Source organism: Hippopotamus amphibius, chromosome 7, assembly GCF_030028045.1.
Source record: "Hippopotamus amphibius kiboko isolate mHipAmp2 chromosome 7, mHipAmp2.hap2, whole genome shotgun sequence".
Classification (NCBI taxonomy): domain Eukaryota; kingdom Metazoa; phylum Chordata; class Mammalia; order Artiodactyla; family Hippopotamidae; genus Hippopotamus; species Hippopotamus amphibius.
The window spans coordinates 12,659,712-12,687,352 of NC_080192.1; the positions used below are offsets into that span (position 1 = coordinate 12,659,712).

The 27,641-nt window shown below is 44.3% G+C and overlaps 1 protein-coding gene across 4 annotated transcripts in view; it reads right to left on the reverse strand.

Moving 5' to 3' along the window:
* The window catches only part of HMGXB4 (HMG-box containing 4), a 31,531-nt gene extending 23,907 nt beyond the window's left edge, over positions 1-7,624 (reverse strand). The window contains exons 1-5 of one of the 4 annotated variants that reach the window (XM_057743629.1): positions 7,538-7,624; positions 2,874-2,972; positions 2,078-2,226; positions 1,755-1,833; positions 14-969 (exon numbers count right to left, since the gene is read on the reverse strand). In XM_057743629.1, the coding sequence (XP_057599612.1) occupies positions 14-969; positions 1,755-1,833; positions 2,078-2,226; positions 2,874-2,904 (1,215 nt within the window). In that variant the 5' untranslated portion in view covers positions 2,905-2,972; positions 7,538-7,624. Of the gene's footprint in view, positions 1-13; positions 970-1,532; positions 1,648-1,754; positions 1,834-2,077; positions 2,227-2,873; positions 2,973-4,003; positions 4,191-7,537 lie in introns of those variants that run through there. The other 3 variants (XM_057743631.1, XM_057743630.1, XM_057743632.1) reach the window with 3 other exon arrangements.
* Between the last annotated feature and the right edge of the window lie 20,017 nt (positions 7,625-27,641).

Consider the following 27,641-nt stretch of genomic DNA (forward strand, 5'->3'; position numbering starts at 1 on the left):
AAAAATGCCTTACCTTTTCTCCTCTGTCTCTCTCTTTGTCCTTCTCCTCTCTTTTCTTTTTTTTCTCACTGTGCCCATCTGTGTGGAGGCCAGGAAGCGGTGGGGGAGGGGCGGCTGCTCCAGTGTACGGGATGCTGGGAGGAGGGCCTGGCGGCGCTGGGACCTCTCCCACTGCTGCAACGGGAAGTCCCGAACTTCTCTTGGACTTGGAGTGTCGTTTATCTTTATGCTTCTCCTTGTCCTTCTTCTTTTTGCTCTTCTTTGACTTCTTTTTCTTCTTGATTTCCCGGTAAGAATCATCGATCACTAGCTCCCCAGCCTCTAGCTCCCCACCAGAGGAAGAGTCTGATTCTACTAGAATAGGTTCAAGCCCTGAAAGGTCAAGGTTAGCACTGTGGGATTCTGGGAACTGGGAGGCATCAGACCCACAGCCTTCTGGGCCAGGAGACGAACGTGGGTCTGAGGATGACTTGTGCTTCTTCCGGGCTGTTTTCAGAAAGCTCTGTAACTCATGTCCTAGGAGTAAAGCACCTTGCTCATCCCGAGCTGACTTCTTAGAGGATTTTTTCACAGCCGCTTGTTGAGAAGGGTACTGAAAAGACTCCTCGTCAACTGAGCTGCTTCCCTTCTCCTTTGGTGAGAGAATAAGTTTCATCTTTAACCCATCAGGCTCACGAAGGGTCAGTGTCTCTGTGTTCACATAGAGTGGTTTCATTTTTTTGGATTTGTGGGAACCAGCATCCTCCAGGGACAGCTCCCCACTGCTTCCGCTGACTTTCTTCCTGTGGTGTTCCTTTTTACTCTCTGAATGGCTTGAAGAACTGGAGGACTTTTCTCCTGTCTTTTTGGAGGGCTTGGTGCCTGTTGCCAGAGGGGAAGTGATTGCTTTCAACAGGTCCATAGCTGTATCAGCAGACTGAGGGCTGGACTTTTTCTTTTTCTTCTGTGACGACTCCAAAGACGAAATATCTAGAAATAATCAAGAGAAGTAATTGTCCACATGACAAAGCAACCTCCAATAAGTTTCCTCTCTCCCCAGAAACAATGAACTAAGATGAGGAAGAGGCTAACAGGAATGACTGCAGGGGAGGCCCTTCAACTGATTCTGAACATTCAGAGCTGAAGCCCATGTGCTTCTTGGCTTGGTAGTTTCTGCCTCTGACCCTGGAGACAGTTCTTGCCACTCAAGTTGTTTTTCTTCACTGAGTCTTCGCAAGCAACCAAAGAGAGCATACCCAGAAGAATGGACCATAGCTGCGGGATTACGAGTAGCTACAATTCAGATTATGCTGAAGACACAGCATCATTTGTTTCTGTGTTCAGGACAAATCCCTCCTAGGAAAGAGTTAGTCTCGTCAGCTATGCACATAATATAGCTAAGAAAAGCTGGTCTTGTGAGTGGATACACGCTGGACTGAGAAGTAACCCACAGGTGCAGGCCAGAGGGCCCAGGACTACATATGGCAAAAGGGATGCTAGATAACCATGGGTACAAGATAAGTGGATGATTGGGGGGAGAAGGAACCTGGTACCTGGTGTATCACAAATGATGACTGTTCTTCTATGCTGAATCCTCCAAAATACCAGCCCTCCACCTCTCTCCTCCTTCACACTGGTTTATCGGCACTCAGAACAAGAACCACTGTCCTGTTAAATAGGCCACTGAGTCAGCAACATCTGGATCCCTTTCCCCTACCCCGACTCCAAGAACCAGTGATGTGTTTCTCCCGCCTGCTGCCCTTTCCCATCCTTACCTCCATAGTAGTAATCATCAGACGAGTGCTTCCTCTTCTTCTTGTGCGTGTCCGTCCCCAAGAAGTAGAGCTCACTATCCTAGAATTAAAGAGGAAGGAGAATTGAGCAACAAATAGGATGGTGAGGCAAAGGCAGTTTGGAACCAATCTTGTTTTCTGATGATTTCTGACTTTGGAAAATAAAGTAAAACACAGAAAATAGTAAAAATACATGTGAACGATATTTTTTTAAAATGTTTTCGAAGAAACCTCTTTCTTCAAATACTAGGAAACATGATATGAAAGAGCTTAAAACTTTCCTAATTCAAATGTTTAGAATTTACCTTTAACTTCTTCTTGGAAGAATTCCTGACCTGAGCAGCGATTTCTTCCTCTTCCCTTAAAAAGTCTTTGTAAGAACGTTTCTTTTCTCGTTGGCTTCGGCCAGCAGCTAGCCCTATGTCCTCAAAGCTGTGATCCCCATCAAAGCAATCTGAGAAGCACAGGTTCATTTGGGAAAGGAAATGAGAAAGTCAGGTAAGTCACAACCAAATCGCCACATATGAAATGCAACAGTCCCTCCATTTCCAAATTAGAATCAAGTGATTTGGTAAGTCCATTGGAACACAGGGCTAGATCCAAGGGGACAATAATATGTCTTGATGACTTGGCTGCAAATACAAGAATCAAAGCTGAAGAAACCATGCTTCCACGCTATGCAAAGGCCCAAGGTGCATCCTCAGACAAGGTTTCTTAGTTGTGATTTGGCAGGTGGACACAGACTTGCAGAGGTAAGGCTGAAAAGCATAAGGATTCATGCGCTGTGCTGCTCTGTGGGCGTCCACTGTGGGATTCCTATCCCCAGACTCCTGCACACTGGAGCTGGCAAGGACCACGAGTGCTGCAGGGGATCACCCCGATAGACTACAGAGACTTATGGTTCGGACTCTTGTGTTGGAACCCTGTCCTGGTTTTCGTTTCCACGGGCCCAGTCTGGGGATGACGTGAGTTTTACTAGTGCTCTGGATCATCACTTGGGAGTCCAGGCTGTGATGGCCAGTCCTGGTCTCTATGTCCATGGGCTGCAAGGATTGAAGAGGACACCCCCTTTGGAATGCTTCTCAGGTTAAGGGGTCATACCTTCTTTCTTCATGGAGTCATCATAAGCCATGGCGGTCCTGCCGGGCCTTTGAGAATGGGTCCCTGTGTCCAGGCTCCTTCCCGTCTACAGGACCACGTCTGAGAAACAAAGAAGGAAAACCCTCCTGTAATGCGAAATCACTGTGGAGAAGTAACCTTCCAGATGGAAATGCGTAGTGATCCAAGGGCAGACTGGAAGGGCAGCAAGGAATAAAGGAGTGTCTTGTCACCTCCTCTTTCCGTTTGTGAATACACTAGGGATGAAGCTGTAGGAAGTGCATTAGGCTTAATTTGATTTGATTCATGAATTAAAGCTGTTGTTTGGGGAAGTATATAAAATACTTCCTGCATAAAAAAATACTTCAAGATTAATGAGAACTTCTGAAATGCCAACAGGTCTAACAACACTGAGACAGGGTGAAAACCGACATTAAGTCAGAAAGATAGATTTAATCATGGTTACAAAATGCACAGATAAAGCAGGATGCAGAGGAAGACAGATTATACCACACATTCGAGATCACAAAAATCCTACCATTTGAATTGGTGACAGGCTAAAATCTATTGTATTGCAATTTAAACAGAAATGATGAGAACATGAGAGTGATATTAAAGATCTTGAAAGCATAATTTTTTGGCATGCATTTTGTTGGGCTCTCTGAATTTGCTCAAAATCACAGAAGTGTAAAAGTAGGCATACTTCTTATATTAGTTGCCCACAGAACAGCTTTCAACGCCATCAAGCCTTTCTTAAAGGCAACAGGTGAAAATAAAGAGGAACTGTCATTTGTCCACTGGTGATGACATTTTTACCATTATTAAGATTTTCACTGATTTGAAGAATTACTAAAATTTAAGTGTTCTAAATATTGTCTTAAATTCGTTAACATTACTTTTTTGGCATTCGAGTTTATGTGTCCATTTTGACTTTGAAGATTTCAAGCCATAAACTGTACTCGAAGGTAAAGTTCTTCAAACATTTTTAGGACAGGCAATGTCACAATTTACGCAGGAAAAGTTTTGGCAGGAAATTTAAACATTATATACTAAATATATTGAAAATGTTCTTATTCAGTTAGTGAAATATTTAAAAGTTGATCTGATTGGTTACTTGCTTAAATTTTATTTACCTTCATCACTATAGCGGGGTTTGGAAATGCTGAAGGACACTTCAGTGAGACATTGCCAATCCCTTCAGGAAGGTATGGGTAATAGTGAAGTACGTGACATTTGGGAAAGAGAAGATGAATTAACAAGGGAAACTTTCATTAGAGTGACACTTAAACCAAAAGAAAAAAGACCTACTTGCACAAGTCAGATAAAATACAATGCACAGATATGCCTAAGTTGAACACAGAAAAAGTATTACCAGGAATGATTTACAAGTAAGATTCACAAACATAGAAAAAGCATTTCTCCACTTCCCTAAGAAGTGGAGGGAAGAATGGACTTGGCCAAGGTAAGAGAAGCTAGAGTGAAGTGAAGAAACGAACTGGGTTATTTTACAGATAATTGGAGAACTGCTTACTCAAAGGGCTTTTCACAGGAAATGAAGGGGATATGAAGTCAGGTCTCATGTAGACATATAAGGAGGCAAGATACATAATAAGGCCAGTTTTTCATGTTCTGGCATTAAGCGTTATACTTTCTCAAATAGAAATTACTGTTATCTCCTGTCTATCCAAGTGGTATAACTCCAGGAGGGGTTAGGGGAGGGGTAGCATCATAGGGAAGTATATCCATTCATTTAAAAATAGTATATCCACTCACTGGCACTAAAGTAGTGAGTTTATTAGAAGAGTTTATGGACCCCATTAATTCATAGGCTGAAAACACCAAGAAATATCACATCTTGAGACCTCAAGTTAAATGTTTGCCATGCCAAATGGATTTTGGCAAAGAATGTTTGAGAAAAAACGGGCAAAAAAATCTTAAATATTCAACATCATCAATGTGGCCACCGATCTGTTGTCAACAACTAAATGCTCTTCTGTATGAAGCAAAGGCAGGTCCTGAGACTTATAACCAGGCCTTTCCTTTGGTAACATCAAAACTAACATAAAACAGAGCTGAACAACTAACAGTCAGAACAGGAGTAAGTACCTCTGAGGACAGTATGAGAAAGAAAACAATGATGTCACTTACTGGACTGTGAAAAAGCGTAACATAACTGACTGCTTTGGAAAACAACCAGTGGATGAAAAAATTGTAAAAGGGAACAGAAAATTAGGAGCTGATCCTCAGAGGCACAGATCAGCACAGAAAACATGTGCTGGTGTTAGTATTCTGTATTAGACTCAGGCCTGCTACTATGTAATTTTTATAAAGAAATGGAAGAGCATTTTATAAATTACAAGATTAAATAACTGAGAGTAAAAAATGAACAGGGCCTGAAGGCAAGTCCAATTCAATAAAGAATGGGGACAGCCAAGAGCTTAAAAAACTAAATTTAGACACAATGTACAATCTCACTCACAGCCTGGGCAGATTGATGGACCCTGAACTTCTGGGTTCTTTAAAATCAGGATATGACTGCAGCCCAGGAGTTAGTTTTGGTTGCTGACTCACAGAAGAAAGATGAAACCAGATAAAGAAGTCTCAAGCAACAGTGTGGAAGAAAGGCAGAGTTAGGGCAACATTCATATAAGGTCAGATGACTCCCCTGATATTCTTTCCAGGTCTTGAATATTATCCACGATAAATTCAGACTCCAGGGTCAGGCAGCAGATTGTGAGGATTAATGAAAATGGAAAATATTAGGTCTGATATTCATATTAGAAAACAGAGGCCATAATGACATTGAATGTTGGCAAATGTAAAACAGGTGTTAAAGGTCATTCTCCTGAATTCCACAAATTCTGGAGTTTATAGAACCCAATGTTGTCAACTTCAAGAGGCGGGGATAATTTTACAGTTATGTTCCTCTCAGTGGGCTAAGAAATGGCAACAGAAGTAAAAGTTCATTATTTAATGTTGTTTATGGAAGTAAGAAACATGCCATCATAAAAAAAAATGCGTACTTTTGATAGGTGCAAACTATCAAATGGCTCTTTTGGGACTTTTCTTCAGGAGATGAAGAAGGAGAGGCAGAGCTGCTCTTCCATCTGTAGATAAGTACCTGCGTGATGTTCAGGCTTTGCTTTCAGAATTATCAAAGTCATTATGGAAAAACTGAAAATCACCAGACATAGTACCTTGTTATTCTGAAAGTCCAAATTACAAATACTTCAAAAAAAGTTTCAGAAGGTGATTTCTTGAGGTTATGTGGGCCCCAGCAATCACTAACAAGCTTCTTCATCCCGAAACGTAAGTGTGTATTGAAAAAAGACAAAGTAAGCCTCGGAAACCGGGCAGTAAGCAAAATCCTGAGACCCAGGTCCAGTTCAGGAGGAGAGCCTTGCTCGAGACTCCGTGTTCTCTTCTTCCAGCACTTCCTTCAGGAACTCAAACTGCCAGTCAGTGCAGGGAAAGGAAGATGCACATCCAGCTGTTGCCAGTTTCTGAACTGTTGTTGCTGTTGCTTCTAGGATAGGTGCACGGGATGTCTTCTCATTTTCGTCGAGATTTTCTCCAACCTCGGAACCCAACGAATCTGAATTCTTGTCACTCCCTTCTCCGCGAATCTACCTATGCAGCACTCACAGCCCCTGCCAGCTCTGGAAACTGCAGAGATCCCGACAGCCTGGGATGGGGATTGAATCCTCTCATTGTAGTGCAATTGAGCGGAACCACGACCACCGCACAGATCGGCTGACAACACACATTTCCAAAAAACCAGCGGTACAAATTTTGACAAGCCTTGTCCAATCAACAGGCTCTACTTTGGATTCAGTTTTTTATTTATTCTGCTATGAGGGGAATATAATCAGCCACCAGCTTAGCCATCAGGAAGCAGGGAGATAGATGGTTCTCCTCTTCTGCCAGAGAGAAAATAAAGTGCAATCTACAAGTACCAGCTTTGGGGGGGAAATGGGCCTGGATGGAGAAGATCCCACTTGGGAAGGCACGTTCAAACTGGGTCGCACGCAAAGAGTACACACCACACCGGGTTATCGCTACAGAGACCCGCCAGGACCACCATTTTCGTGGTCCCCACGGCAAGCCAACCGGATTCTCCCGGCAGTTTTGCAGCAACAGCTAGTTCAACAAAGCCGTGCGAAGAGGAAAAGAAGAAAGCTCCTCGCATCCTCTCCTGCTGGCCGCGGCCCGGGCCCTCCCGTCACGCCGGCTCCCTCGCCCCTTGACAGCCCGGGGACCCCGCGTCCCGCGTCCCGAGCCGCAAGGCTGCCCCGACCCGGGTTCCCGCGTGCCGGCGGCTCCCGGCGCCCCCGAGGGCGGAGACGGCCGGGCAGGGGGAGGGGCGGCCGCGGCCCGCGGGCCCCCGGGGCGGCCGCACGCCCCCTCCCGGCCCGCACTTTCCCGCCTTCCCCATTTGAACAGCTCCTGCCCGCCTTCCTCCTTCGACCCGCTCCAACCCCTCGCCGGGGGCGGACTACGGCCGCTACTCCAGTCCCCGGCTCGGCCCCTGGGCTAGGCCGCGACGGGCCCCGGGCGCCCTCGGGGCGGTGTCGCGGCCCGAGGCAGCGGGTGGTGGCGGGGCGGGGCCGCTGCCGCCTGGGGGTGGGGGCCCGGCTCGGCCTCGTGGGGGCTCTGCTCGCCGCTACCTTCACTAGGCTCGCCCGGATCCCGCCTCAGCGCCGCCGACCACCGCCATCTTGGAGAAGGAGAGAAAAGCGCGAGCGGTCAGGGAGCCTCAGTCGAGTCCAGAGCGCAGACTCCGCTCGGGAAGGGGAATCTCGCTGGTGCAAGAGCGCCGAGCGCATCGAATGAGACGCTGGGAGCTAGTCTATAGCGAGAATTTGCTCTGTGCCGGGCTTGGGCTAGAAGCTTTACAAACATGATAGCGTTTAATTCTCACTGCATCCCTGTGAGGTAGGTTTTGTCACATTTTACAGATGAGGAACAGGCTCAGAGGGAGGGGTTAAGTGACTTGCCCGAGGATACACAGGTAGTTGAAGTGCGAAGTTGAAGTTGGGTACTACTCCCAAGTCTTCTGATTCTTAATGAAGTGCTCTTTCCAAAAGACTGTGCTATTTCCTTCAAGATATTTTTATACAATAATTCCTGTCTTTGCAAAACCTAGGCTATGGAGATTAACAGCAGTGGTGCCTGTCTGGAATTTAACATCTACATTTGGGTGTATGGCATATTTGGGGTGAGGTGGCAGAATATATCTTTATAACAATGCACCGTAAAATAATTTGCGTGGCAGATCATCTGCATTTCTCCCCATAAATTATTTGCATTTAAAAGTTAGAAATAATTTTCAGAGAAATGAGGAGATGCTGCACACAGGGGAGAAATTTTTTTTTTTTTCCTGTTTTGCTCTGGAGAATTTAGACCAATGGGTTGAAGTTACAGTGTGCAGATCTTGGTGCAAAATGAAGACAAATTAATGTTTCCAGTGTAGTTCAATTGTGTATGGCTACTTTGTAAGGTAGTGAGCTCCCTGTCACCAGAGGAGTTCAAGCAGAAGCTAATGTCCTAGTTCTGTAGAGCAGAGAGATTAGAGGTATAGAATGGCTTCTAGAGTTGTGAAACCCTCTATGCAAAATTATGTGTTTGTACATATGTGTATTTTCCTGGGATTTAGATCCCATCAAAGATTAAGAACCTCTATCCTAGCCGGTTTTCCATTCCAGAATTGGACAGGTGCTCGAAGATGATTTAGTCACTGTGCTCACTTTACATACTTACAAACTGAGACCAAGAGGAACAAGGTGATTTGTCTCAGCCACACTGTCAGTTAGTGACCAGATTAGAATTGGAAAGCAGATTATTGGACTCTTGGTTCAGCTTATAATTGGGGCTTGTTTTTTAATCCCTCCAGTCACTCTGTGTCTTTTGATTGATGAATTCAATCCATTTACATTTAAGGTAATTATAGATATATTAGGATTTTGTACTGCCATTTTATCTTTTGTGTTGGCTCTATATCTCTCGTTTCTTTTCCTTGTGCTTCTGGCCGCCATTTTGGTTTTGTGGTTTTCTATATTTTTCTCAATTTTCTTTTTAAAAAACTGTTGTTTCTTTTTTTTAAAATTAGTTAACTTATTTATTGGCTGTGTTGGGTCTTCGTTGCTGCACAGGCTTTCTCTAGTTGTGGTGAGTGGGGGCTACTCTTCATTGTGATGTACGGGCTTCTCTTTGTGGTCACTTCTCTTGTGGAGCATGGGCTGTAGACGCTTGGGCTTCAGTGGTTGTGGCACACAGGCTCAGTAGTTGTGGTGCACGGCCTTAGTTGCTCTGCGGCATGTGGGACCCTCCCAGACCAGGGCTCAACCTGTGTCCCCTGCATTGGCAGGCGGCTTCTCAACCACTGCGCCACCAGGGAAGTCCCAAAAATGTTGTGTTTCTGTGCTCTATGTTTATGTTTTGTGGTTATCTGGAGACTTGTATAAAATGTCTTATAGATAAAGTAGTCCTTTTCCTGTTGCTTGCATCTTATCTTCATTTAGTTTTATGTATTCCATCCTTTACCTCTTACCCTTTTATGTTTGTGTTGTCTTAAATTATCCCTTTTTATGTTGTGAGTTTGTTACCAAACTGAGATAGTTGTAGTTATTTTTCTGCTTTCTTTTTTCTCCCTTTACCCTTTATACTATAAATAGAGTGTTTAAAAACCTATAGAATCTGATAGAGAGTTGCAGTTTTCTGGTTCTGTCTGCTTATCACCTTGTTTAAAGTTTTGTGTATTTTGACTGCTGTGTTTCTGGTAGAAAGCTTCTTTCAACATCTCTTTTAAGGCAAGTCTAGAGTTGATGACCTCCCTCAGCTTTTGTTCATCTGGGAAGGTCTTTTTTTCTTGTTCATATATGAATGATAACTTTGCTGTATAGTTTTTTCTTCTTCTTCTTCTTCCTCTTCCTCTTCCTCCTCCTTCTTCTCCTTCTCCTCCTCCTTCTTCTTCTCCTTCTTCTTTTGTTTGTTTTTAATTGTGGCCATACCACACAACTTGTGGGATCTCAGTTCCCCAACCAGGGATTGAACCCAGACCACGGCAGTGAAAGTGCTGAATCCTAACCACTAGACCACCAGGGAACTCCCTTAGAATATTCTTGGGTGACAGCTTTAGTCCTTTAGTATTTTGAGAATGTCATTTTCCTCCCTCTTGGCCTGTTGGGTTTCTGCTAAGAAATCTGCTGATAGCTTAATTGGAGTTCCTTTGCAGATTACTGCCCTTTTCCCCCAGCTGCCTTTAAAATTCTTTCTTTGTCATTGGCTTTTAAAAAAAAAAATTAATTAATTAATTTCATTTATTGGCTGCATTGGGTCTTCATTGCTGCACAGGCTTTCTGTAGTTGCAGAGAGTGGGGGCCACTCTTCGTTGTGGTGCGAGGGCTTCTCATTATGGTGGCTTCTTTTGTTGTGGAGCACAGGCTCTAGGTGCACAGGCTTCAGTAGTTGGGGCACTTGGGCTCAATAGTTGTGGCTCACGGGCTTAGTTGCTCTGTGGCATGTGGGATCTTCCCCAGCCAGGGCTCGAACCCGTGTCCCCTGCATTGGCAGGCGGATTCTTAACCACTGCACCACCAGGGAAGCCCTGTCATTGGCTTTTGACAATTTTAATATTATGTGTCTTGCAGAAGGTGTTTTTGCATTGAGGTAATTAGGTGCTCTCTTAGCTTCATGGACTTGTATATCCAGTTCCTTCCCCTGGTTTGGGAAGTTCTCAGCTATTATTTCTTTAAATCATCTCTCTGCTCTGTTCTCTTTCTCTCCTCCTTCTGCTATACCCATTATCCTAATGCTGCCCTTCCTAAAAGAGTCAAATAGCTTTCATAGGTTTTCCTCATTTTAAAAATATCTTAGTTTTCTTTCCTCTTCTACTTGTATCATTTTTAGATTTCTTTCTTTGAGCTCACTAATTCTTTCTTCCATATGGTTTGCTCTATTTCCAGTGTTTTCTAACGCATTCTTTGTTTTGTTTATTGTGTCCATCAGCTGCAGAATTTCTGTTTGGTTCTTTTTTAGAATTTCAGTCTCTTTGATAAAATATTCCTTCTGTTCATTAATTTTATTCCTGAGCTCATTAAACTGCCTTTCTGTGTCTTCTTGTATCTTGTCGAGTTTCTCCATGATAACTATTCTGAATTCTCTATCTGTTAGATTGCAACATTTTTTGACTTTAAGTTTGGTTTCTGGAGAATTGTCATTTTCTTTTTGTGTAGTGTTACTGTGGTTCTTCACGTTGCTTGATGAATTATTCTTCTGCTGATATTAAGAGACAGCTTAGGAGTTTGATTCCTTTCTTTTGTTTTCTGGTAGGTGGTGCTATCATATGCATTTTTGGTTTCTCTTACCTGAGCTGCCCCTGGTAATATTTGAGGGTGGCACTTTCCAGCCTCCACCGGCTCTGTAAGAGGTGTGGCCCTGTGCCTTTGTTGTCACTTCTTGCGCCACCTGGGTCATTGCTGCCTTGCTTTTGCCAGAGCCTCTATCATCGCCAGGATGGCAGGCTCTTCCTTTGCATCTGGGATCCCCTGAGTCACATGCTCTACTGCTGTTGGTGGTGGGGGGAGCAGTGCAGGGGGAGAAACCAGGGTCATGCTTGTGCCTCTACGTTGTCCATTGTTGTTGGTTTCAAGAACTCTGCCACCGCGAGTAGGGGGAGGCAGGGGCTAGGATCATGGGTGCCTCAGCAGCTGGAGTGATGGGGTCCCAGGCCTTACTGCTGCTGCTGCCCAGCTAGCTGTGGCTGTGGGTGGTGTGGTTGGGTGGCTGGAGTCATGTGCGTTGCCTTCCTTGCTGTTACTGGCTTCTCTGAAGCTGTGGGCTCTGCCGCCTGGTCAGAGGGCCAGGATTGAAGGAACTGTGTTTGCTGTCCCCTCCTCTGTGTGTTATAGTCTACCCGCCTTCAGAGGTGCAAATGTGCGAAATTCTTTGGTGTCCTGTTTTGTTAGGCAGAGGCACCTTTATTGAATTGGGAATTGTTCTTAGATTGTAGATTGAAGGGGAGAGACAGGGTAGATTTTTCACTCTGCCATGTTTCTGATGTCACCCACATTCCTCTTTTCTTTTTTTAAAAAATTAATTAATTTAATTAATTTATTGGCTGTGTTGGGTCTTCGTTGCTGCACACTAGCTTTCTCTAGTTGCGGCAAGCGGGGGCTACTCTTCATTGTGGTGCACAGGCTCCTCACTGCGGTGGCTTCTCTTGTTGCAGAGCACGGGCTCGAGGCTTGCGGGCTTCAGTAGTTGCAGCACACAAGCTCAGTAGTTGTGGTGCATGGGCCTAGTTGCTCCATGGCATGTGGGATCTTCCTGGACCAGGGATCAAATCTGTGTGCCCTGCATTGGCAGGCAGATTCTTATCCACTGTGCCACCTAGGAAGTCCCCACATTCCTCTTTTCTAATGTGTGCATTTAGTGCTATAAATTTCCCTCTTGTTCCTACGTTAGTTGTGTCCCATGAATTTGCATATGTTGTATATTCATTCATTGTTATTTATCTATTTCTTTGACGCTCCTCTTTAACTTAAGGATTATTAAAAGTGTGTTGCTTGGTTTTCAAACATGTTTAGGTTTTTTTGTATCTTTCTGGTACTGATTTCCACAATGGTTTGATTCCTTTGTGGTCTGTGACACACTCTGTATTATTTTATTATCTTGATTGTGGTGATTGTCTCATTGGTGTTTACATATGTCAAAACTGCATCTAATATCATACTTTAAATATGTCAATTATACTTCAATAAAGTTGTCAAAATATCAGAAAATAAGAGACTTAAATAAAATTTCTAGGGATGAAAGCTACACTGTCTGAGATGAAAAATGTACTAATGGGGGAGACTTCCCTGGTGGCACAGTGGTTAAGAATCCGCCTGCCAATGCAGGGGACACGGTTTGATCCCTGGTCTGGGAGGATCCCACATGACGTGGAGCAACTAAGCCTGTGTGCCACAACTACTGAGCCTGTGTTCTAGAGCCCGTGAGCCACAACTACTGAGCCCACGTGCTGCAACTACTGAAGCCCATGCACCTAGAGCCTCTGCCCCACAATAAAGGGGAGCCACCACAATGAGAAGCCTGAGCACCACAATGAAGAGTAGCCCCTGCTCACTGCAACTAGAGAAAGCCTGTGCAGCAACGAAGGCCCAATGCAGCAAATAAATAAATAAATAAATAAATAAATAAGTACTAAATGGGATTTATGGTCAATTAGACTGAAAAAGAAAAGTTTAATGAATTTTAAGATATAGCTAGAGACAGTTTGCAGAATGAAACAGAGAGAAAAAGACCCCTCAAAATTAAGAATATCAGTGACTTGTAGGAAAAAGTTAAGTTTAATTTGTTATTTGAGTCCCTGAAAGAGGAGAGAGAGTGGATACAAAAAAAAAAAAGAAGACATACTGGTATCAAATTTTCCAAAATCAGAAACATAAAGAAATGACACCAAGGTACATCTAAGCAATTATCTAATTGATTTAAACCAGTGATAGAAAATCTTGAAGGCATAAATAGAAAAAGAAGACATTTTGTGCAGAGAAGACTTAACATTGCAGGCCTAAGACTATTATCCTTGGAAAAGCCCATGTGCAATTTGGCCCTTGGCTGGTATCCATGAAGTTGGATTTTTTTGGGGTGGGTGGGTTCGCACTCTTTCCAAACTGGTAGGAGTGGCTCGCTGTGCCTGCTGTTTGTGCAGAGAATGTGGTTTATGATGAACACCTGCTTTCCCTTTGAAAGTCTGGAATTTTGGTACATGTTAGGCACAGTTGGCATGACCAACCACCAGATATAAGCTTTGAGAATCCAATAGGCTTCTCTGGGCAGGAACACCACACATGTTCCTTCATTTTTACTGCAGGGGAAGTGTGCACCGTGTGATGACTTACGGGAGAGAGAGCATAAGGAAGTCTGTACATGGGTTCCTCTAGGCTGTTCCTGTGTCTTTTCCCCTTATGTATCCTTACTATGTACCCCTACTGTGTATCCTTCCTATCTTGTATCCTTACTGTGTATCCTTATGTGTTGCTATAGTTAATCTTAGACATGAGGAGAGCTATATGGTGAATCCTATGAGTCCTTCTAACAAATTTCTGAATATGTGGGTGGTCTTTGGAACCCCATACATACTACACAAAAAGGAGCACAGATAAAGATGACATCAGACTTCTTGCTGGAAACAATGCAAACCAGAAGACAATGGAGCACCATCTGTAATGTCCTAAAAAAAAGTCAACCTAGGATTCTATACCCAGCAAAAATATCTTTCAAATGAAGCTATAACTGATCTGAAGATATAAAAAATACTTTCAGAAGCTAAAAGATTTCATTATCAGCAGACCATCACAAGAATGTTAAAGGAATTCCTTCAGATGGAAGCAGTATCATCCCAGATGGAAATCTGGCTCTGTGTAAAGGAATAAACAGCGTTAGGAGTGGTAACTGTGTGTAAATAGGAAAACCTTTTCTCTTTGAAATCTCTTTAAGTGAAAATTGGCTTTTTAAAGCAAAAATAGTCACAATGAATTGTGGATTTTTAAAAACATATATAGAATAAGATGAATGACAAAAACATCACAAAGGTCAAGAGAGGTAAAAAAGGAAGTGAAGTGTTGAAAGATCCTTATAATGTACATGAAGTGATAAATATCACTTGAAGAAAAACTAAGTTGATGATGTATAGTATAAATCTTGAAGCAATCACAAAATAACTCAAAAGAGTTATAGCCAAAGAAGGAGATAAAAGGAAATCATAAAAATACTTAGTCCAACAGAAAGCAGAAAAAAAGAGAGAAAAGGGAACAAAGTAAAGATGGGAGAAACAGAAAACAAGAGTAAGATGGTAGATTGAGGGAATTCCCTGGTGGTCCAGTGGTTAGGACTTGGTGCTTTCACTGCCATGGGCCTGGGTTCAATCCCAGAAGCCACACAGCTAAAAAATAAAAAAATAAAAAAAAAAGAAATATGATAGATTGAATGTAACCATATCAGTAATCACATTAAATGGAAATGGCCTAAACAATACAAATAAAAGAAATTCTCAGGTTGGAGAAAAAACCTCCCAACTATATGCTTCTTACAAGAAACCCACCTTAAATACAAAGCACAAATAAGTTAAAAGTAAAAATATGGAAAGAAATATGGTGCTATATAGTAAATGTCACCCCCACCAAATTCATATGTTGAAACCTAATCCCCAATGTGATGGTGTTTGGAGGTAGCACCTTTGGAAATTAATAGGGTCGTGAGGGTGTAGCCTTCACGAATGGGATTAGTGCCCTTGTAAGAAGAGATGTGGGAGAGCTTGCTTCCTCTCTCGTGTTCTGTTCTCTGCCACGTGAGGATACAATGAAAAAATGGCCATCTGCAAACCGGAAAGTGGGTTCTCACCAGACACTAGATCTGCCAACAGCTTGATCTTGGACTTCCAGCCTCCACAATTATGAGAAATAAATGTTTGTTGTTTCAGCCACCCAGTCTATGGTATTTTGTTACAGCAGCCTAAGGCATTCTAAAAAAAAGCTGGAGTAGCTTTATTTATAGTAGACAAAGTAGATTTCAGAGTAAAGAATATTCCCGGAGAGAAAGGGGGGATGACTCACAATGATAAGTAGGTCAATGTATTAAGAGAACATAATAATCTTAAATGTTTATGATCCAATAACAGAGCTTCAAAATACATGAAGCAAAAGCTGATAGAACTGTAAGGAGACATAGACAAACACACAATTATGTCAGAGATTTTGACAATCATCTCTCAATAACCGATAGAATAAGTAAATAGAAAATCAGGAATGCTGCTAAAGACTTGAGCAACATATTAATTGGCCTAATTGACACGAACGGAACATTCCACCCAACAACCATACATGCTTTGTAAGGGCACATGGAACATTTACGATGATAGACTGTACAGTGAGCCATAAAGAAAGTCTTAATAAATTTAAAAAGGATTCAAGTCATATAAAATATGTTCTCTAACCATAATGGAATTAAATTAGAAATCAATAACATAAAGATACTTGGAAAATTCCCAAATATCTGGAGATGAAATAATGTACTTCCAAATGATACACTGGTTCAAAAATAAATCAAAAGGGAAATTAGAAAGTATTTTGAACTCAATCAAAATAAAAACAAAACATATCAAAATTTGTGGGATGCAGCTAAAGTAATGCTCTGGGGAAAATTTATAGCACTAGATACATCTGTCAGCAAAAGACAGGTCTCAAAGTTTCAAATCAATGACATCAACTTTCACCTTAGGAAATGAGGGGAAATAAAAGAGCAAATTAAACTCAAAATAAGCAGAAGAGAGGAAGTAATAAAGGAAAGGGCAGAAATCAGTAAAATGGAAAACAGAAGAACAATAGAGAAAATGAATGAAACTGAAAAACTGATTGTAGAGCTGGGGAAGAGAAAATACAAATGAGCCTGGAGCAGCCTGTAGTACAAGAAAGTAAGGACGGTTCTTAACGAAGAGAGAAGGAGGAGAGGCTATGTCAAAGGGACAGATGAATCAACCTGAAAGCGCTTCCAATGGTCAAAGGTGGAGCAATTCAAGCAACAAACCAAATGTTATCCTATTGGATCATAAGCCAGATTATAAAATAAATATACACGAGTCTGTAATGATATAAATGATTGAATGAATAAATAAATAAATGGGGGAGAAGAGACAAATATGCATTGTAGAAGAATCCCAAATAGTACATGCTGACACCCCCAGCCCCCACCAGGAGGTTGAGCTCAATTCTCACCTCTCCATTTGAGAGTTGGCTAGACTTAGTGTCTCAATTCCAAAGAATAAATTATGGAAAGAGAAGATGGTAACTGTCGATATAGAATCCTGACAAACACTGCCTTAACCAAGTGATACTAGTCACGTCTGATATGACAGGATGAGAAGGACACTTCACCTTGAGGTATTCTTCCTCCAAATCTATTACTCCAGCCAAATCATGAGAAAATACATCAGACACACCCAAGTTGAGGGACCTTCTCCAAAATACCTGACCAGAACTCCTCAAGGCTGTCAAGATCATGAAAAACCAGGGGAGGCTGAAAAATAGTTACAGATCAGAGGACACTAACACAACAAAACACAGAGTGGTATTCCGTACAGTGTAATGGATCCTGAAACAGAAAAAGGGCATAAGTAGAAAACCTGGAAAACCTAAAGTCTAGAGTTTTGTTAGTAGTGATGTATCAATGTTGGTTTCTTAGATTTGACAAATATATGACATTAATGTGAGATAATAAAGTAAGGGGAACCTGAAACTGGGGAGCAGGGGTGGGGGGTGTATGAGAACTTTCTGGACTATCTTTGCAAGTTTTCTGTGTCTAAAATTACTCCAGTTACTTTATTTTCAAAAGGTCGTCCTTTGAGAAGGTCAATAAAATGGATAAATCTCTAGCTGGACTGATGAGGGAAAAAAAGGAAGAGAAGGCATGAAATACCGACATCAGAAACCAAGCTGCAAAATGCACACACACAAAATTTTATCTTTGCTATCCATCTGTGTTGATACATGTACATCAAGTAATTTATGTTCATGGCTAGATAGTATTCTGTGGTGGCCAAGTTTTATTTTTTCATTTTCACCGCTAGGGGCATTTGTTTATTTATGGCCACGCCGTGCATCTTGCGGGATATTCGTTCCCTGACCAGGTATTGAAATCGGGACCCCTGGCAGTGGAAACACAGAGTCCTAACCACTGGACTGCCAGGGAGTTCCCACTAGGGGCATTTAAAGTGTATCCATTTAAGAAATTATTATAAGCAGTAGCACAGCAATCTTGTTTGAGTGCCCTGTGCAATTGTGTGAGAGTTTCCTTGAGATGTCTCCTAGGAGTGGAAATGCTATATCCAAGTGCATGTTGTTACCTTTACCAGATATTGCCAGGCTGATTTCCAAAGTGGTTGAATGGACGTCTGTATTTTTCCTACTCTTGGTTTCCTGGGTTCTGTTCTGTCTCTGATTTGGGGGCTTCCATCTCTCTCTCTCCTCTCCATGCCTTCTGCCTATGAGATGATTAATTAAGGTTCGTCCTTGATGATGGAAACAGTGCTACCTCTTTCACCCAGACCTCCTGAAATGCAATAATAAACTCATGAGTTTTACTCTTTCAAAATATTTGCAAAGCTGCGATATCCTGATAAAGTCCAGTGTAAGAGAAATCAACCTGGTGTACATATCTGGCAATTTTCTGTACTACCCAACAAACCAAAGGACACGTTCACAGATACCAAATCATTTGCTTGGTCACTTGAGATACACATTTTATTCTCATAAGGACTCCTTTTGGTACCTGGCTGGTCTCATCCTTTTGGTTTTGCAGGTGTGAAGAGTGGCATATCCCAGACCACACAGTAAGTTGATGGCAGTGCTGAGATGAGTACTCACGTTCTCTTGACCCTGCAGGTAAGTCAGTCCCCACCGCATCCTTGTGTCTGAAGGCTGATAATTCTGGTTCCATATCCAGGGATTCAGGGAGTGTATCCCTGAAGTTCTCCATTTCATGGACCCAAGCACCATTGCATGTATAAACCTGCTGAAATGGCAACTGCTCTGAGCCCTCAGGATATTTAGAGGGGGCCCAGTTTCCCCTCAGGTCTCCTAGATGCCCAGAGGTCCTTTCACATACCCATGATTTGGCTTTCATTCTGCCACTCCTGGCCCCCAACAGCCCTCCCTGATCTCCAGCAGCACTGCCCACTCCCTGTGACCCCAGCTTTGCCTTCCTCCGTCTCTCTGTGTTATGCTCAGTCGAGGGGCAGGGGTCACATGGGTCCCCAAGGGTCCCAGCAGCTCTTCAGTGATGAGCTCCCAGAGAATGATGGCAGCCTTGTCTTGTCCCCGTGGCACACCCAGTGCCAGATGGCTGGACCATCACTTCTCCCTGAGGAGAGAATCTTAGTGTCAAGTCCAGGTCACTGGTCCATCACTGTGCCCCTCAATTCCCAGCTCGCCATCCCAGGGTGAACTTCCTCCCCGAGTCTTCCTTTCCAGCAATCAAGCTTCTGTTGGGGCTACTGTGGCCCATAAGAAATATTTTAATGGCTTTAAACTACAGAGGGAAGGGAGCAGAGTCCTCTTCCCTCTTCTTCCTGGAAGGTCTTCTCATATGTAAAACTGTGGCTATGCAAATGAGAGGGATGACATCCCATTAGTTTCCAGTCCTCTCCAAATCCCAAGCGCTTGCTGAGGACCTTCTTCCTGTGACATTAAAAATATACTTTATTCCCACCCACCCCCAAACCTACTCTTCTTCCAGTCTTTCTTACTGGCCAATTCTGGGGCCATTTGAACATGAAAATAAACAATGGTAGTAACAAATTACAACCCCTGGATAAAGAAGGAATCTTTGAGTCCATTGATAAATGTAAATAAGTAAATAAAAAATCGGGCTAGGGGCTTCCCTGGTGGTCCAGTGGTTAAGACTCCATGCTCCCAATGCAGAGGGCCCGGATTTGATCCCTGTTCAGGGAACTAGATCCCACATGCATGCCACAACTAAGGAGCCCACCTGTTGCAACGAAGGCCCAGCACAACCAAACAAATAAAAATAAATATTTTAAAAAAATGGGCTAGAAGAGAAAGCGCTTCCTTTTGAAGAAAAGCCAATAAACAGAGAAAAAAATGATGGCATTAGACAATCACCATTTGGCAACTATCATAGTTATAACTGACTCCGATGGGAGTAGACAAAGGATGCTGATGTAGTGGGTAAAGTTGGGAAGTAATGGGATATTAGCTAGCCTCAAATTAGCTCTCCACAAGGTACTTATTAATTACAAAGGAAAACCCAGCAACATTACTGGAGCAACCTGGCAGATGCCACTTTAGCCAGGCATCAAAGTTAACATCACCAGCAGGGGGCAAACTGACAACATGTGCTTCCCGATAGAGGCACTGAGAAGAAAATATCACTCGTGTTATTTTTACGAAAGATATGTAACCCAAATCTAATTAAGAGGAAACATCAAACAAACCCCAAATGAAAGATGTTCTACAAATACTACTAGCCTGTCCTGTTAAGGCTAGGGAAATGTCAGTGCCAGGGAAATCTCTGTACCTCCCTCTCAGTTTTGTTGTAAGCCTAAAACAGCTCTAAAAAAAGTCTTAAAGAAAGTCAATGTGGTGAAGCATGCATGCACACGTGTGCACATGGGCACGAGACTGAGGAACTGGCCCAAATTCACGAGGACCAAGAAGATAAAACAATTGAATGTCTTGCATAATCCTGGATTTTCGTTTGTATAAATGACATGATTGGAACAATTGGTGAAATCAAAATAAGGTTCGCGGAGTAGATAATAGTATTGCATTTATGTTAAATGCTTGATTTTGATAATTGAACTGTGATTCTATAAGAGCCTGTCCTTGTTTTTTTGGAAATACGCACTGAAGATTTAGGAGCAAAGGAGCCTCATGTCTGCCACTTACTCCAGATGCTTCAGAAGACAACACACGCGCACGCGCGCGCACACACACACACACACACACACACACACATCTATCGAGAGAGGATACAGCACACGTGGTACAGGTGCATGTGTGGGGAATTTGGGTGGAGGGAACATGAGAATTCTTTGAACTATTCTTTTGTTTCAGAAAATACATTTTATTTATTCATTTCATAGTTGTAATTTTAAAAAAATTTATTGAAGTAGAGTTGACATACGTTATGTTAATTTCCACTGTATAGCAAAGAGACAGTTATACATATATATTCTTTTTCAGATTCTTTTCCATTGTGGTTTGTCACAGGATAGTGAATATAGTTCCCTGTGCTATACAGTAGGAGCTTGCTGTTTATCCATCCTAATAGTTTGCATCTGCTATTCCCAAACTCTCAGTCCTTCCCTCCCCTACTCCCTTCCTCCTTGGCAACCGCAGGTCTGTTCTCTATATCTGTCTTTTCACTATTCTTGCAACTTTTTTTCTAAATCTGAAATTATGTCAAAGTATACTTAGAATGAAAAGACAGTGCTCACTTAGGTTCAGTCATCTCACACCCTCCCCAATCACTCATTCACACAGCAGCTCTTTCCAAAGCCTGTGATGGCCTGTGAGACACGGAAATGCTGGGAGTGCTCTGCAGATGAATCAGCTCCCACCTGCCTCTCCTGGGGGCTGCAGAGCGGTGCATGAGGCAGACACACACCTCCTCTCCACCCTGCACAGTGTATCTGGGGCCCTGTGTGGGCCTTCTCCAGGACACAGTAAAGGTGATTTCTTCAGAAGGGTAGGTTCAGAAACAGAAACATATGTCAATGTCAATACATTTTCCTTAAAAAATAACATACACATCAAACTACCCTTTGTATAAGGCACTTACATGTGAGTTATCTTATTTAATCCTTAGAACCACCCTCTGAAGTAGACACTTGACTTAATCATATTCAGTTACATCTTACTTACGGGAAAGGAAACAAGACCAGAAGGGTAGTTACTTGCCTCAGATCCAACTACAGGTAACTGTACATCTAGATGCTGATCTCTGAGCCTCTAATAACTCTGGGGTTGGGAGGTGGGGCTGATGAGAAACTTCTGGGAAGCTGATGGCCAAATTCGCCTGCCTGGCTTTGTGCTGTGTGGGCAGCTGTGTCCAGGCTTCGGGGCTCTCTGAGGCTTTCCTCCATGTTTCCACTAGAGGGCACTGCTGGCCCACTTTAGGAGTACATACTTTCCCACCAACTTAGGCGTGGTTAGAGTAGGAATTGCTATAAAAGCCAGAAAAGCTGAAGCCTCAGGGCCTCTCACTTGCACAGACCCCTTCTACTTTTGTACCCAATTTTGCACTTGTAATTTTGAATTATTTCTCCATAAGAGGGGTCTCCGAATAAGATTCAGACCCCCCCACCCCCCAAATCTGTATTCATCCTGGCTCATGCAAATACTTTAAGGACTAAGGGCTGGGAGCTTTGGGACACTGAGACTCTTGAGAAGCACAGAGAGTAACTTTCTGTGGGACATGGCCGTCCACTCCCAGACTCTGCCGTATGTGACCTTGAGTCCTCGTCTGTGGCACACAGTAAGCTGTCTATACTTGTTTGTTGAGTGAATAAACGGGGGGGGGAGGGGGCGAACACCTGCCAGTGTCATTGCTTTTATCTTCTCCTCTTTCTTCTCTTTGGGTCTCAGTTGCTTAACTTCAAAGGTGGGGGGAGGTGGTCTAGAATTCATCTGAGCCAGAGATTTATTCTCAGCCAGAGATTTACTCTAGATTCTCTCTCTATCCTCTCTCCCTTTTTCTCCTCTGCCGCCTCTTATCTGACTTCTAATTTCTCTGTTTCTGTCCCCTCCCACCCTTGCCCCGTGTCTGTGCCTTCACATGGCCAGAGCTCCCTTGGTTCTGCTAACACCCTTGGGGGAGGTCTGGCATCCTCAGCGGGGTGTGGTTTTCTGGGTTTCTGTGTCTGAGGAGCTAAGGATGATGCTGGGTGGGTAGAGTGGGCAGGGGAATGGGGAGAGGGTTGGCCACCCTTTTCTCAGCACCTGCTCAAACACCAGGAAAGGCTCTGCTCCCTTCCTGCCTGGTCCACTTGGCCACCCTGGTTTCCAGGGTCACATCAGCCAGGGAAGAGCCAGGGGCTTTCATAATAGCCCTCTGGTCACTCTTTGGACACCATTTCTGATTTTCCTTCCATTGCTCTGACAGTTCTTTTGCAGTCTCCTTCCTGAGCTTGCCCCTTCAATTTTGGGGTTCTACAGGGTTGCATGCTTCCTTTTTTGCCTTCCTTGCTCTGCACACTCTCCCTGGGTAGGCTCATCCACTCTCTGGGTGTCTATCGTGGATACCCCGATGACTTACAAAACTCTGCAGCCAAGCACGTCCTCTGAGCTCCAGGCCCATCTCTGCCATGATATTTCCATTGGCACCTCCAACTCAAGGCATCCAAGGTTTTTATCAGCTTTATTGATGTTTAATTTGTATACAATGTGATTGACCATTCCAAGTGGCCAGTTGTCAGTTTTGACAAAGGCACACAAGAGCATAACCTCCACCATGCTCACGATATAGAACATTTCTGTCACCCCCCCAAATTTCCTGATGGCCCCTTGCCTCCCCCATCTCTGGCCCCTGGTGACTACTGATCGGCTTTCTGTCCCTGTATTTTGCCTTTTCTGGAATTTCATATAAGTGGCAGCCCATGGAATGTGGTCTTGCACGTCTGGCTCCTTTCACATACCGTCATGTTTTTGAGATTCACCCACGTTCTGTCTTGCAGCAGTAGTTTGTCCCTTTTCATCACTGAGTAGTATTCCCTTGTATGGATATACCATGATTTGTTTATCCACCTACCAGTCAATGAACGAGGTGTCTAAAATTAACCTAAAAGTCAGGCAGATATGCCAGGGTTTGAATTTAGTTATTATTTTATTTTTATTTTTAAAATAAATTTATTTATTTATTTATTGGCTTTGTTGGGTTTTTGTTGCTGCACGTGGGCTTTCTCTAGTTACGGTGAGTAGAGGCAACTCTTCGTTGTGGTCCTCAGGCTTCTCATTTCGGTGGCTTCTCTTGTTGTGGAGCATGGGGTCTAGGCGCTTGGGCTTCAGTAGTTGCAGCATGCTGGCTCAGAAGTTGTGATGCTTGGGCTTAGTTGCTCCTTGGCATGTGGCATCTTCCCGGCCTAGGGCTGGAACCCATGCCCCCTGCATTGGCAGGCATATTCTTAACCATTCTGCCACCAGGGAAGCCCCTGGGTTTGAATTTAGACTCTGCTGCATATCAGCTGTGTGATTCTGAGCAAACTGTATGGCTTTTATGAGCTTCACGTTTCACAGCTGTACAGTCGGGACAGCGATGTCTTCCGTGTAAGGTTGTTGAGCGCATTAACAGAGCTCACCTATGCCAAGCACTTGACTATGTGTCTGGTACTCCGTAGCATCCTCATACGGTTGTATTGAACCTTCTCGACCAGGTGGGGGCGCAATACGCGCTACCGTCTCCCTCTCATACTGTTGCATGGGACCCATGGCTCTTTGGTTGCTTGCAGTTGAGCACTTCAATTCCACATTCCAGTGTGTGCCCTCTTCTCTCCCTCCGGGGCACACTTTACCCGGGGCACCAGGGCCCTGCACGGGGCGGGGGCTGGGAAGGTTAAGAGCCAAAGAGACTCCCGCCCCCCCCCCCACCGTGGGTTCCTCCAAGGGCCCTGTGGAGACCTCTCCGCGATCCTGCCCTCTGACCGTCCTCACCCCAGTTGCTGAGGGTGGAGCTCACAGCTTCTTCCTCTGTCCTCTCTCCTCAATTCTTTTCTTCCCCGTTCAGTTAGACTTAGAGGGAAGGTTGACATGAGCACAGACGCAGCCTCCTTCCTTTCAGGTCACCTGGAGCAGGCGCTGGGATGCCCCCGCCCACCCCCTCTTGAAGTGCCGGCTGGCTGACTTCTGGGGCAGCCCCTGCACCTCTTTGCCCCGGAGCTGTCTACAGGCACCTCGGCAGAGATGGTAACCAGAAGTGCAGGTACTCACCAGCCCAGCAGCAGCCTCCAGCTGATGACTAATGGATGTTGGTGAATTAACACCCGTTGTTCCCTTGTCCCTTGATGGGGGGTGGCTCTGGGGCTCCTGCTCTTCCCTGACCCCAGCTCTCCCCAGGGGGATTCATCTCCATTGTTCAAGGGGTCCCTTGCTCAATAACCAAACCCTTCTCACTGCCTTCCTCTCCCCAGCTCTTTCTCACTCCCCTCCTGGTGTTCCCTGGGGTCATCTCTCAAGTGAACCACTTGTCCTTCCACCCTGTGTCAAGGTCTCCTTCTGGGGGAACCCAAACGGAGACAGAGCCCTAATCTTTGTAAGTGGTTTTCTTGCAGTTGGCTGGGGGTGGGGAGCGGTATGTAGCAGGAAAGGAAAAGTTGTAGCCCTCTCCCCTTAGTTCAAGGCTCCCTTCTCTAGTGAGTCCCCTTAAATTTAAATATTAGCCCTTCTGCTTATAGAGGCTGGAGGGACTCAGGAGGGGAATGACTGGGGAGCAGAGGTTCTTCTGTCTTCCCTTAGCCCCTCCTTGGCTGTGTCGCAGCTCTGTTCACCTGCGAGAGTATCTGGTGTTCATTGTCCTCAGTTTGGGGCTTTATGTACAATTTTGCGACAATAGGAGAAAAAAATTCATCCATTAGCACAATACACAGTACTTAGGTATTAGTTTGCTTGGGCTGCCACACAAAATACCATAGACTTGGGTGGCTTAAAGAACAGATATTTATTTCATGATATTCTGGAGGCCGGAAGTCCAAGGTCAAGGTACTGGCTGCTTGGGTTCCTGGCTTGCAGACAGCTGCCTTTTCGTTGTGTCCTCACATGGCAGGGGGACAGCTCTGGTGTCCCTTCCTGTTCTTATAAGGTTACTCGTCCCATCATGAGGGCCCTACCCTCATGACCTCTTGTAAAGTTAACTATCTCCCCAAGGCCCATCTCCAAATACCGTCACATTGGGGTTCAACATATGAATTTTAGGAAGACACAATTCAGTTCTTAGCAACTTGTTAAAATGATGATGATTCACCTCTGTCCACTACTCCTCTACTCCTCATCTAGGGAAAGACACTCACTCTTTTCATCCCTGATTCCCTCCTCTCTTATGTCCAATCAGTTTTCAAGTCTTAGCAATTATGTCTCCTAAACATCACCCGCATTCCCCCTTCTTTCCCTCTACAGCTTCTCTGGATCAAGCCCTCAACATTCAGATCAGCTAGGATTGAGTACAAGGAAACTCTACTGCAGTGGCTTAAAAAGAAGTTTGGGGCAGACAATTCAGGATTGGAACAGAGCCCAAGGATGTCATCAGGGACCCTGGATCCTCCTTTTTCTCTTCTACCATCCTCAGTGTTGGCATTGGTTCTCATGGTCGCAAGATAGCTGCTGCTTCTCCAGGCATCACTTCCACATTCCAGGCCATCATCACTCCTTCTAATTGAGAGCCTTTGTCTTTTTATTTGGGAAGGGACCCCTTCTCTAGGGTCTTCCATCTATGTCTCAAGAACCATGTCACATGACTCCCACAGGTCTCAGGGGAATGTGGGGAGGTGAGTATTTCACTTTCCACGCTCTATAGGAGAGGGAAGCAGGGGAAAGGGGGACACAAATGACTTTAGATAGCCAGCCCCGGCATCTGCTACATCATGCTTCATCCCAACAGACTCCTAACTAATCTTTCTGTCTCCATTCTCACCAGAGTGTTCCCATTGACAGTGGGGCATAAGAAACCATTATATCCAGCAAATCAATTATAGTACAAATGGCTTGCAAGGCAGAAATAGAGACACAGACGTAGAGAACAAACATATGGACATCAAAGGGGGAAAGTGGGTTGACGGGGCGGGTTTGGAGTAGGATGAATTGGGAGATTGGGATGGCCATATATACATTAATATATATAAAATAGATGACTAATAAGAAAAAATATCAAACTGTACACTTTAAATACATGCAGTTTATTTATTAGTCAATTGTATCTCAATAAAATTCTTTTTAAAAGGAAAAAAATTACAGTACACATGGTAACAAGAATACTCATGGCAAATGCCTGTTGGATAAGTACTGGTGTGCCAAACATTCAGGACTTGTGAGGTGTAATTCTAAAAGTTACTTTATTATTGTCTCTCCCTGTCCCTCTAGCCCTGACTTTAGAAGAGTTGTCCCTTCCCTGGCCCTGGAGGAAAACTCTGGTGGTCCTCATGGCTTTGTGGATCAGCTGAGGTGAGAGAAACCCATGTGGTCACTTTAAGGTGTGAGAGAAAACCTTGGTTGGGAGATTGGAATGTACAGTCCAATCTATTAGTCAGCACTTCAATGTGTTTCCAAGGTAAGGCGCCTCCCTGCCCCATCCAGCTGGGCTGACTGCAGACAGGACTCTGGCTTTGGGAAGGGGATGGTCCTTCTCTTTTTCCCACGGAAAGGTGCTATTTCTTGTTCCTCTGGAGTTGTGGAGCACTGGGTAGGGGGATGTGGAGGGAAGGAGGAAAAGGGGTCAGGAAAGTTGTTACTTGCCTGGTAGTGTCATCCCACGCCTCCCTGATCTTTGGACTGGCCGATGGAACTGACCTTCTCCTTCAGGCACCTCATGGATTTTCTGGGGGTCCCCCTGCTGCTGTCACCTCCTGTTCTATTCCCCTGGACACCGTTGCTCCGTCAGCTCCTGAATTTCCCACAATCCACTCCCACAGACCCTCGCAGTTGGTAGAAGGCTTCTGACTGCAAACCCTGTGTCCTTTCCCAGAGGCCGACCCTGAGACCAGCCTTTGGGTCCACATGGTTTATTAAAAAGAAGCCCCCCGGAGAAACCTGTAAGCACGTTGGGAAAGGCAGAAGGGAAGGGAAAGAAGCCTAGCAAACACAGGACCTTAGGTGAAGCTCCAGCATCAGTCTGGTTCTGTGGGAAGCTCTGGAGTGGATATTAAACCCTCCCCACTCAGATCAAGGTCACTGGGCTTTCATACTGTCACACGACAGTCATTGGCTGAGAGCTGCCTTGGTGGGGGGGTATTGTTGGAGGTTGGGGTGGGTGGACTGCAGAGTCATTCCAGTAGCCCAAGGGCAGGCTTCCAAAGAGAGTGTGCAGGTGTAGCCTTGAGAATCAAAGCACCTAGAAGCTGGGAGATGGACACACAGGACAGGTAAGAGCCATCTAAGGGCATATAAGTGGGGCACCAGCAGTGTCCCCAATACCATCCCTACTAGGCTGGTTTTATTTCCCAAGCTGGTTTTTCCAGCAATCAGCCCCCTTGTTTATCCTCATAGCTCGAAT